Here is a 12474-nt window from a genome sequence, read left to right as displayed (position 1 = left end):
AGGTTGGGCCACGTATGTCCTCAGCCAATTCACGTCAGATTCAGGGCTGTAAGTCTCCAGCTTCCCAGGTCCGCTGTGTCCTGCCGTGGGCTGGCCCACACTGCTGCAGTGCATACCTTCTGGGATTCCTGTTTTCTAAGTCTCACACTGATCATCCCATCCCGAAATGTGTAATCTCCTGTCTACACATTTTGAAAACAGTTTTTGGGTGGCACTGTGGATGTGACTATTTGCAGTGGAGCCTTGATCAAACCTACACTTGCATCATCCTCTTAACTCTGGAAGACAGACACCTTATCTCAACTATGGGGCATTGGTTTTAACAGTTAGACTCTTAGGGATTTTTTTTTCCTTTTTGTGGGGTTGGGGGTGGGGGAAAGAGGGGAATTGCCTTGCTATTTTCAGCATGTGCTGATTTCAGTAAATAAAAGGAATATATGTTGGCTTTTGTTTGAAGTTTTAGGATGTTGTAGTTTTGAGAAATATGAAAATTCTCATGGCACCACAGAGGGAGGCGGGGTTCCTGAATTGTTTGTGCTTTACAAGCCTGATAAATTTTTTTATGTGTTGTTTCAAAACCTCTGGTAATAGTTTTCTTACACTATTCTATTTCTTCTAAAAATAGAAAGCAAGGAAAATTGCTGATGAACTGGGCATCCTAGACTGTAGCTCTGGGATTAAGCAAGGCTTCTTAGATTAGTGCTTCTTAGTTGAAAAAGTATCTGGGGCCTCACGGGGCTTCTCTGCATCTGTAAATCAGTGCCATTGGGAGATGGAGCCAACAAGGAAAGGGAAAAGCTATTGTTACGTATATTTATTGTAGCGTTACTGAAAGGAAGCGAATATAATTTATGGTCTAAAGGTTAGTGCCCAGGTAATAACTTCCTGGACTTCCCTGTAGATGGAAGCTGCCTGGGAAATGTACTGCAGGCTCTGTTTTTCGAGTGACCGCACATTTGATTTCTACACTGAACACCCTAATGGATTAACTCACACGACCCCGACCATGTGCAGTTAGGCTTGCCTTTGGGTGTCGTATTTCTACTCCTGCCCAAGGGTCTTCTGAAGTTGACCCCTCACTGTTGATCTTTGGCACTAAAGGCCAGGTAGAGCACAGACTGAGTGCAGTGAAGTCATGCTGTCCTCCCCCTCCCCCCCACTCTGTCCCTGCTCTGACCTCTGCAGATGTTGATGAATGCTTGGAAAACAGATGTCACCCTTCAGCTACCTGCTACAATACCCCCGGCTCCTTCTCCTGCCGCTGCCCACCTGGCTACCATGGGGATGGACTTCAGTGCACACCTGGTAAGGTCTGGAGGTCAGATTGCGCACCGAGAACTCCCAACTCCTCACTCCTATGTATAATGCACACTCATGGTTTTGTGCATATGATACACTGGATTATTATACCCATGCATAATGTGCATCCTTATTTTTCCCACAAAAATTTGGGTACAAAGTATGTGTTATACATGGCAAAATACAGGATTTTTCTACAGCACTTCAGCCCACTCTCGATTTACCCAGGTCCAAGGCCATAGTTAGTAGATCTTCAGGCTCTGGATCTTTCCCTCATTTACCACCAACTGCTTGGGTTTCTGATAGTTCACTGTCTGTTGGCTTTCTGGGAGGCCCAGAATGTGACCCATCTGTTGTCCTACCTAGTAGCAGTCCTGGGTAATTGCCCTAGTGATCTGCTTTGCCTCGATAAGTGCAATTTAGAAGAAGTGTTGAGCTTAAGTTTACTCAGCAGGAGTCATGTGCACTGGTGAGTGGGGAGCAAGCTCCCATGGGACTGCTCTAGAAGTTGAGCAGCACGGTGCAATCTAGTGACAGCCGTTGACCTGGAGCTTCTCAGACTGAAACTCTGGACTGCAGGGGATGGACAGAGCTTGACTTCTCTTCTCCAGAGTCTTGTGGGGTGTTTGGAGGGAAGGCACACTTGCTCTTCATTTTATTCAGATAGCGACAGGAGCTGGAGGGCTGACGGGAGGGGCCGTTTTACAGTATAGTCTGCCTAGGGACTTATTGGGTAAACTGTGAGAATCGGGAAGATATTAGGTAGTTAGTAGCATAGCTAAAATAAGAACACAGAACTCCAAAATGCCAGTAATTTGCTATTTTCCCCACATTATGCTGCCTTCCAATTATAGAAGAAAAAACCTCAGACAAGAGACCTTGAGGTTGGTTTGTAATACTGTCTGGGTTGCAATGCCTTCTGTCCCTGCTTTGTGTCTCTTCTGCCCCTGCCCTGGAAGACACGTCGGGACTGAAAACCTGTGAACGCCAGCAGCGCGATGCCCAGGCTCAGCATGCCTACCCTGGTGCCAGGGTCCACATCCCCCAGTGTGACGAGCAGGGCCACTTCCTGCCGCTGCAGTGTCATGGCGGCACCGGCTTCTGCTGGTGCGTGAGCCCTGATGGTCATGAAGTCCCCGGTACCCGGACGCCACCTGGCTCTAATCCACCTCACTGCGGACCACCAGGTGAGCCAATATGGAAAGAAACCTTGTGCCTGGTTAGGCCTGGTACTTGTGAAGCAGAATGGCATGGGCTGTGGGGTAGATTATAACCCCTGCCCAGACCATGCAGACTCAGGGCTGAGCACCATCGTCTTCCTCAGAACGCTTGAATGATGTGCACACCTACATGCACGTTCACATTACAGGGACATAGAGACGTGCACATGTGACATATGAGATCACTGCCATGCATTGTACTCCAGCCTCCTAGATCCTTTGTCTAGTATAGGACTAGAAGTTGAGGTTGAGTGTGTAGGTCAGGCTGAGGCCACTGCCCTAGACCTGCTAGGGCAGCTTTGAGATATTAGAGCTAGAGGATCTAGCCAGACCGGCTTTTGTCTAAAAGAAAAACTGCCTTCCCATGTAACTTTATATCACTTAACTTTGCCTTCTGAACTGCAGGAAACTGTCTGAAGGCTGTTTTAATACTGTTAGGAAGAAGAAGTATATCACTGGTGGGTGGGTCCAGCTAGTTTGCCTGAAGCTAACAACCCAGCCCTGTCTGGCCAGCCCAGCATGTCTGTGGGGGATCACCCTTGTCCCAGCTGCCTTCAGAAGGGAAGCAGGAACCTGTCTGGTTAACCCATGTGATCCTAGATGCTGACGACAGACGTGCCTGTTGTCATCTGAGCACTCCCCACCCTGATGGGGCAAAGTTATCGAGTGCTCAGTTTGTGCCAACCACAGGTCGCCAAGACAGGCTTCTGCTCCTCACTGAACTGTTCAGAGATGGAAAGAACTTTAAAAAAAATACAGAAGAACTTTATCATGAAGCATGTAGGATTGGTATGATGCCACTTTCACCAAAATAATTTCTGCGTCAATGGGCTTGCTATTCAAAGATCCATTTTTAGTATTGAAAAGGGTTTCATAAATACTAGCCTTGGCTTTTTATTACCACCAGTTTTGATCCCTTTAATAATATTGTTATGGCCAGGACATCAGTGATTCTAAGACTCATGTAGGTAAAAATTGGTAATGCTTAATCTAGCTGCCCTTGTTTCCACAATGACACTCCTAGTTCCTATTCTCTGTCCCTATTTTTAGGAAAAGATTTTGCATATCCCCCCCACCCCCCAAAAAATGAATACAGAGAAACTCATGCCTACTGTTTTAAAAACCTCAGTTCTAACTCCAGCTGGGATTTGAAGAAATCAGATGGTTGGGAGGTTCCTTAGGAGAATGGTTCAGAATTCTATTGTTTATTACCACAAGCATGTGTTAGGGATAGCGATTCAAAAGGGAGCCAACAGAATGGGAAGTTGATGACTAAGAGAGGGTCATGCCCTCTGGGGAAGACTCTGCCCATGGCTGAGACCTCCCTCTGGCTGCCATGTCTGACTAGTCTCATCTGCATAATGAGGTCAGCTTGAAGGAGGAGAGAACACTTTCTGGCCATGATTTCAAAATATTTAAAACCTGGCCAACCAGAAACAGAAGAAAAAGAATTCCATGGTTGGATTGGAAAGGAGCTGCAAATAGTAAGGAACGAGAGGGCTGCCCACATCTTGAGTGAGGTGTGGCACCCATTTACCAGAAGCTGACTGTGCTGGGTGTCCTCATTCCAAACAGAGATGCTCCTCACTGGGTGGTCCCCCGAACCAAGAATGGGTACTCTGAGTTTGGAATGTGGACCTGCGGCAGTGTTGGGAACTTCTCCAGGGAACAACCCCCCTCCCCCACCCTTGTGATGGACAGCAAGTGTTCGAAGAAAGTGGCATTTCCCTCTCTGGGTTCATTGAGACACACCTGGGTGAGGAAGTCAGAGTCTTCCCTTCTCCACGAGGTCTCAACATGTGCTTCCCATGGGTTATGAGCCGTGGAGACAACCTAAAGTTGGGTTGTCTCACCCAAATCGGGTGAGTCTTGTAGTTGAGCTAGTTGGGTTTGAGCTGTGAGGATCTTAGTGACCATGTTCCTGCTCTCCTAGAGGAATGGTAGGTGCTGGAGCCCAACTGTAGTATTTCCAACTTGGTTCTTTGAAGCTGTTGGAGGTTTTGATGAAAGGAATGGCATGAAATGACTGGGTTTTAAAGGGACTCTTTCTGGCTGCTGGTTGAGTTTACGTTAAGGAGCAGGGAAGCAGGAGCGGGGAAACCAGTGAGGAGGCTACCGTAGTAATCCTGGCAAGAGGCGATGGGCCTTTGACCAGGATGACAGGGTTGGGTGAGGCGAGTAGATACTCTGAGTGTGTTTTGAAGGTACTGCTGACATTTCTTGACATATGGTAAGTGAGAGGAGGAAAGGAGTCTAGGATGATTTGATCTGAGCAATGGAAAGATGGAGCTGCGATTTACTAATAAGGAAAAGTCCAGGGGCCGTTTTTGTTTGTTCTCCTCTGAGACTCTGTTACACATCCAAACGGTGGTATCAAGTAGGTACTTGGCTGGATGATTCTACACACCGTAGGCTTTGAGTTGCAGGAAATAAAAGGGAAGTACTTTCTACTTCAGTTCCTGCAGGAGATCCTACCATAGATGGCTGTAAGTTATTTCGCTAGTGATGATCGAGTTCTCTCAGAGATCTGCTGCTTTGAAACAGAGCCATGGTGGCCCTGTCAAAGCAGCCTGGGAGAATTGCAGGTAGAGAAACTGCCCTGCAGGAGAAGGTATTGGGAGTGTGTTCAAGCATGGTGGTGAACTAGGAGGGAGGGAAGTGGGGGAGGATGCTGGAGAAAGGAGACAGGGCAACATGGTGGCAAGGTGGAGCCCACAGGAAAAGGTTCAGTTTTGAGGTAATCCCAGGCAGTGTGGCCAGAGGACTACTAGGAACTGGAGTGTCACCACCGCTGCCATGCTCCCATACACTGATAACAGTAAGTTACACTTTCACACAATATAGTCTTCCAACGAACAGACACCGAGGGCCACATAAGTCAGACATTAATGCTTTCTAGGACAAACAAGTAGCCAGTCAGTCACAAGATAACCCTCAGACGCAAGTCCTAGAGTTGAAGCAAGCGAGAAAGAATAAATACTGGCTTTAGGCATCACGTCGGCCACTGAGCCCCACAAGTGTTCTGTGAGCAGAGAGGCCCTGGGCTTGGGCAGAGTGTCTGTGTGGGCCTCTCCCATCTGGAAGAGATCGTCCCCCTTCCCAGGACAAGTGAGCCCTGTGCCCCTGATCTAACCTCCTTGTTCTTTCCTCATGTGGTGGGGCCTTGGTGGCAGGTGCTTCTGGCCCGGGAAGACAGAGCATCAAGATGACCTGCTTTTCCTGATTCCTGTGGAGAACTTTACTGCCCTGGTCCAGTGCTCAGGGGCTTGGCCAAGGCCTCGCTAATGCACATGAGGATGAGGGCTAGGAGGCCAGGCATGGGGATCTTGAGCTACATGCTGCACTCTGTCCTTGGCTTACAATCAAAGGCTTTTTTTGTCCCATCTGCTCAGCGCCCACCCAGAGGGCCCCAACGGTCTGTGAGCGCTGGAGGGAAAGCCTGCTGGAGCACTATGGTGGCGCGCCCAGGGACGACCAGTACGTGCCCCAGTGCGATGATCTGGGCCACTTCATCCCCATGCAGTGCCACGGGAAGAGTGACTTCTGCTGGTGTGTGGACAAAGACGGCAGAGAGGTGGAGGGCACCCGCTCCCAGACAGGCGTCACCCCCGCATGTAAGCACCCAGGGGCGGCTCTCACTCGCCTCAGCTGCATCTGAGGTTTCTCCGCAGGGAGGTGGTGCATGAAGATGGGCAAACAAGGGCCAACAGATCCAGTGAAAAAAGTCACTGCTGTGCTGTGTGGATTTATAATCTGATCCACCCGAGATCCCAATTTGGATTTAATGTTTGGTTTTGTCATTAGCAGTTTCTGTAATTAGAACATCTGGAACTCAGTTCAGCATGCAGTTACTCCCCTTCCCCAGCCCAGGGTGAAAGGGGACGTGTGTCACCCTGGGGCCCCAAAGAGAAGCTGACACAACACTGGCCCTGGTTTTTTCCCCTTAAAAAGAAAAAACACCCCAAACCCGCTTTGTTCTGAAGGAAATGTGTTGTTTTCCTCCTCACTAATTGGCAGTGATTTACATAATTGATCCTTGAAAAAAACCTAGAAATTAGAATTTAAAGGAACATCTGGAGCACATCTGTCTAGGTTTAAGAACTTTTGATGTTTTTGGAGGCTCTGGTCTGTGGGAAAATAACTTTTCCTCTCTCTCCCTACCCACCCTTGTTTCCTTTCCTGCTCCTCACGCCGACCTCCTCTTTCCCACGGCAGGTATACCCACGGTTGCTCCACCCTCGGTCTGGCCCGCGCCCCGGCCTGATGTGACCCCTCCGTCCGTGGGCACCTTCCTGATCTATGCCCAGGGCCAGCAGATTGGCTCCTTGCCCCTCAATGGTACCAGACTTCAGAAGGACACAGCCAAGACCCTGCTGTCGCTGCATGTAAAGTGGCTTTCTCCTGTGGGGGCGGAGCTGCATGGTATCTGATCTGGTGAAGGGCCTGACATGGAGGGAGGTTCTGAAGGATTTCTGGGCTGCAGTCTGTCTCCATGGGCCTGACACCAGCACCACAAAAAGTGTGGCTGTGTTGCTCAGACTCTGACCAACCAAGGCTGCAGCCTCATTGGTTCGTGGGGTTTCAGATATGTGGCAAGGATATGGGGCATTTCAGGGTTGGCAGGATGCTGAGACAATATGGTGATCCAAGGGAAAACCGACAGACTCTTAACCCAAGTCCCCAGGGTTCTTTCAGTGCCCAGACATTTCCAGAGACCCAGAAATGCAACGACTGGAATAGCTGCAGGGTGTGGTTTCTGTGGTCTGTGGAGAACCCCAAATGGAAACCCTACAATGCCTCATTGTGGCAGCCCTCTCCCCTCCCATGGTGGTTCTTTTCTCAACTTCTCTGGTTCCTTCATAGATGAAGATCTGGGGAGAGTGTGATGCTGGAACAGGAGTGGATGGAGCTTTCCCTAGGGGATGCTTGCAGCTTCCTGAGCCAGCAGCCTCCCTATTACCAAGGCACTCCATTTTGGAGGAGGGATTTCTTCTCTAAAATGAAGAAAAGATCAGGGAGTTCACCAGAAAGGCAGTGACACTTATAATGGAAAATGGTCTGGTTCCATTTCTAAACTTGACGCTCCAGGTACTTGCTTACCTGAGAAAGAATGGCAGTGTCCGTGTTTACATTTACTTCTGTTGATGCACTAACTCCTTATCTGGTTCCAAAAAAGTTTAGAAGCAGCCAGTGTTCAGAAAAAAATGCCTTTTCCTTTTTTTCTTTTTTAAAAGATTTTTGTTTCTGTGTGTGTTTTATAAGCAAACATTAGCATGCTCTTTTTATAAAAGTTTCAGTAAAAGACCTTGGAACTCAGAAGTTATCGCAAGCTAAACGACTATTTAATCCTAGTCACGTCAAATGGCTTCACTGCATTTCTGAACTCAACTCTCATGAGGACAGGGTGGTGGTGGAACTGGAGCAGAAATGGAACATGGGCTATAAGTACACTGTGGGGAAATTTACTTAAACTGGGACTTTTTTTCTGAGTAATTTTGAAGTCATTACATGGGTTAATGGATCCCATGACTCCCTGGGTTAGTGGAAGCCTGTATGATGTGCATTCTTGCCTGAGACAGATACTTTTTAGTTTTTGAGTAAAACTGTACTTTACCTTCAGACCCCACCCTCCTTATAAACTGTTCACTTTTCCACAGGAGCCAAAATCTTGCTTGTACAGTGTTTCTTGTACTGACTCCTCTCCCAGAGGCGTAAGGCAGGCCAGCCCCAGGCTTTGTTAGGCAAGCAGGAGCTGGCATGACCTCAGGGACAGCCAGATGGCCCCTAGATTTTGGCTTTGCACATCTGCTGGGCTTCTCAAAGCAGGAATCTGGGCTGGAAATTGAATGAAGCAAGTACCATACAGAGATTTGGAAAAGAACATCACTGATTCAGCATTTTGAACGAGACTTTGCAAGTTATTTAGAAATAAGGAACAGGGAAACCTTCCTAGCCAGAAGCTGGGTGACTGCCATTTCCCAGTTCCTTAACCCCTCAAACCATCTTTTATCTAGGAGTACAACCAACGACCTGCTTTGCAATGAGGGCAGAGATGGGGGTAAGGGTGACTGCATCTCACCTAGAGGAAAGATCTCACTCATATCTCAGGGCAGGGGAGAGATTTTATGTTGGCAAATTCTAGAAAGGCTCATTCAAAAAGTGCTGGTAACATTTTAAAAGACTCACAGTTTTTACCCAGTAAAATATTAAGGCCTTACTGCCCTGAGATGAACATTTGTCTTCTACCAATGAATGGGCTTTTTTTCATGAATTCACTTTTGTTTTTACTGCCAACAGTTAACAATGCTTATTGAGGGCTTACTGCATATTAATTACATATTAGGACACTTCGTAAGCATTTATGGTATTAATTTCTATAGCAGACAAATGAAGTATAGGTACTGTTATCTTCATTTTAGAAACGAGGAAACCAAGACACAGCAAGCTCAGGTACCAGTCACATAGCTAGTTAAGTGGCGAAGCTTGGCTGGCTTTGATTCCAAGAAGTCAGACTCCATAGCCTACATGTTTAACCACTTAGCTTGGCTGCCCATAAGACTCTGGTGTGGAGTTGTTCACTGCAGCCATGCATGAGCGAGGCAGCTGAGCATGCAGTCAGGGAATGTGAGTCCTAATTCTTCCAATTCTGTGTGCTCATCAACACAGGGCTCCATAGTTGTGGGAATTGACTACGACTGCCGGGAGAGGAAGGTGTACTGGACAGATGTCGCTGGACGGACGATTAGCCGTGCCAGTCTGGAACCGGGAGCAGAGCCCGAGACAATCATTACCTCAGGTCAGCAGCTTCACCCAGAAGACACAATTTACATTCCACTTGCTTCTACTAAGTCCAAGATGCTTGCCTGTTTTATGCCAAGGTCTCCCCTCTATTTTCATGTGACAGGAGCAGGGGTTAAGTTCTTTCTATACATTACTTTTTTTTTTTTAGCTGTACAAAAACAGCCTCTCTATAAACAAACACAGAAGCAATGAGAAGTTGATTCTTACATGGGCCCTTTCTATTGTGAATTCAATGAAAAGGGCTCACAGTAGAATGAAGGATGTGGCCATAGTTGATATGGCCGACCCAGCGCTGCAGATGCGTGGGGCCTTCAGGTTGGTGAGTTCCAAGAATTTTTAAAACATGTAATACCTTACTATTTAGTCAGGGGCACTGACCTCTTTTCCCTTAGATTGTCAGATAAAAAATGACAATAGCCAACACAACAATAGCTGTCCAATGTGAATGAATCAAAATTATACTTTTTGGGGGGGTCAGATCAGCAAAAATATATTTTTTGGTGTGCCGCAGAATTGTAGTAGTTGATGTGTCATGAGGTGAAAAAGAATGAACATCACTGGTCTAGAGAAAACTAGAGATGGCAGGAAAAGTAAAAAAGAAAAAATCTGTTCCTCCATTAACCTGATTCTTCCCACTTACAGACTCTCAGGACTTCATTTTTTTTTTAAACTGTTCAAACATAAATGCCTCTGCTCCAGTCCTGCCTTTGTTTAATTTCCAGGTCTGATAAGCCCTGAAGGACTTGCCATTGACCACTTTCGTAGAACGATGTACTGGACGGACAGTGGCCTGGATAAGATAGAGAGGGCCAAGCTGGACGGTTCCGAGCGCAAGGCTCTCTTCCACACAGACCTGGTGAACCCCCGAGCCATCGCTGTGGATCCCATCCAAGGGTCAGCTGGGGTTCCCTAATTCTCCATTACCTGCAGATCCTGACTTAAAGTGCTTAGAATTTAATGTGGTGTAGGGAGGGTCAGAACAAAAAGCAGAAAAGCTCAAATGCATTAATTTAACAGTATTTATTGAGGATCTACTAGGTGTAAGGCACTGTTCTACTTTTATCAGATGAGGTATGTCCTGTCTGAGGTTAACACTTGAACAGGAATGAAGTGGGTCTCCTTCAGCAACATATTAGGAAGTCATAGTGTGAAAACCACAGTAGGGTGTATGTCATCAATTGGTGAGAGTAATCAAAACGCACACACCCAGCATTTTCTTTCTCAGGCCTCACTTTCATTGCAGCAAAAATCAAGAATAAAATGTTCCCTGTCCATAATTGCTAAGGGCATCAGCTGGGACACATAACTTGGTCGATGTCTCAGTACTTGTTAGAACCAGGGAGGATTTATACCTTGACAAACTCTCGCCATACTTAATGGGGCTTCTACCAAATGAAATTCCAGAAAAACCCTTTAAGCAGTAAAGAAAACATTCAGCTTAAATTTCAGTGAAGTGTTTTTGACTCAAATAGTTAGTGAAAAGTCTCAAAGATGGTTTTGAAATTTGAGTTCTTTTACACATTGAGGAATATGTATTTTTCTGTATTCCATTTAATTTATCCACAGCAACTTGTACTGGACAGACTGGAATCGAGAAGCTCCTAAAATTGAAATGTCATCTTTAGATGGAGAAAACAGAAGAATTCTGGTGAATCAAGACATTGGGCTACCCAATGGTTTAACCTTTGACCCCTTATCTAAACTGCTCTGCTGGGCAGATGCAGGTAATACTACTGATGGAACGCAAACAAACGCTTCATTACAGTGGTGCCAACACTCAACAGATTTTGCAACAAAACCAAATCCCATCTTTTAGATCATCTGGCTTAAATTTGTAACAGTACAGCATAGATAATCAACTACTTTGGTATATAAACTTCAGAAGAACACTTTGTAATGAACTTCCTAGTGTGTTAGGGTGTGCGTGTGAATTAGGCCGTTAAGTTTAAGGGCTAGTATTACACCTGACTCATTTCTGTACTGGATGCCATTCCCCCACATAAGTGCTTGGCATACTTTTTTAAGTTAAAAAGAAACATTACCCACTGTTGGAATGGACAGACTTAGATAAGTGAACAAGAGGTGCAGGTGGTTTTTTCTTTGGCCAGTATTATAAATTTATAAATGTCTGTTCAGCAGTCAGTATGTTACTATGCCAAGGAAATTCTCTGGTAAGTGACGTGGCAGCATGGTTTCCTTCAGTAGCAACTGTGGGTTGCCAGTATGTACACTAACTTTTCCTGTTGTGTGATTTCATTATTAGCACAACTGAAAAGATGCTATACATCTTGTTATAAACTAAAGAATATGAAAAAGGCTGTTCTTGAAGAATTAAAAATCTAATAAGACTACAATGAACAGGGCTCACTATTATGAAACCCAGTTGTCCAAACAAGTTACATTTCTTTAAAGTATTTGAAATCTGAATTCAAGTTCCATAAGAAATGTGAAACTTGGAAATTTTTAACTTAGTTAGTTATGGCAAAATCTTCACGATGGACTTCTTTTGCATTGAAAAATATGAGCCATGTTGCCACTTTACTTTTTATTCCTACCTAGAAATACAGCATTTTAAAAAAACTTAAAGGATTTTAGTTAAAATGCAGCATTGGCTATTATACATTACTTACAAAGGGCACATATTTATCCAAATATTATCATTTATGAGCTAACATACAGGTGGCAAACACAAGGCCTGTGGGCTGAATCCTGCCCTCCACTTTGTTTTATCCGGCCCGGCATCTTGTTTCTACCCTTGGCAGCGCTGAGCTCTCACTTAACTGTTTGAGGAGTAGTTACATTCACACAGTCCTAAAATTACATTTGGCCCTTTGAAGGCAACCACGAGGCTGATGTGGCCCCCAGTGAAAATGAGTTTGACACCCCTAACACTTGAAATTATATCAATTAAAAACAAGTTTAATGTCCTACTTTGGGAGAAACTTGGCCAGATTTGTGTAAATGCAATCCTTTCTTCCAAAAAAGAATTGAGATTAAACTCTATTAAAAAATAGAATGCTATTAAACAAATTAAAGACTGGTAATAGAACAAAATTTTTTTGTTTTTAATTTGCATCACTGCAATGGGAATAAGATATCTGTATCTTATTCTTTCTTTAAGACAGAATCTACCTACCACTATTATTTTTTGCAA

The 12474-nt window shown here is 45.4% G+C and overlaps 1 protein-coding gene across 1 annotated transcript in view; it reads left to right on the top strand.

Moving 5' to 3' along the window:
* The window catches only part of NID2 (nidogen 2), a 54674-nt gene that overhangs the window by 38220 nt on the left and 3980 nt on the right, over positions 1 to 12474 (top strand). Inside the window, exons 10-16 of the mRNA XM_045823971.1 lie at positions 1186 to 1305; positions 2259 to 2486; positions 5912 to 6133; positions 6735 to 6904; positions 9186 to 9315; positions 10043 to 10214; positions 10887 to 11044. Coding sequence (XP_045679927.1) covers positions 1186 to 1305; positions 2259 to 2486; positions 5912 to 6133; positions 6735 to 6904; positions 9186 to 9315; positions 10043 to 10214; positions 10887 to 11044 — 1200 coding nt within the window. The remainder of the gene's footprint in view (positions 1 to 1185; positions 1306 to 2258; positions 2487 to 5911; positions 6134 to 6734; positions 6905 to 9185; positions 9316 to 10042; positions 10215 to 10886; positions 11045 to 12474) is intronic.

Source organism: Phyllostomus hastatus, unplaced genomic scaffold, assembly GCF_019186645.2.
Source record: "Phyllostomus hastatus isolate PE091 unplaced genomic scaffold, TTU_PhHast_1.1 phas_scaffold_501, whole genome shotgun sequence".
NCBI classification, from domain to species: Eukaryota; Metazoa; Chordata; class Mammalia; order Chiroptera; family Phyllostomidae; genus Phyllostomus; species Phyllostomus hastatus.
Note: the sequence above shows the minus strand (reverse complement) of the source record. Positions and strands in the feature narration are given on the sequence as shown.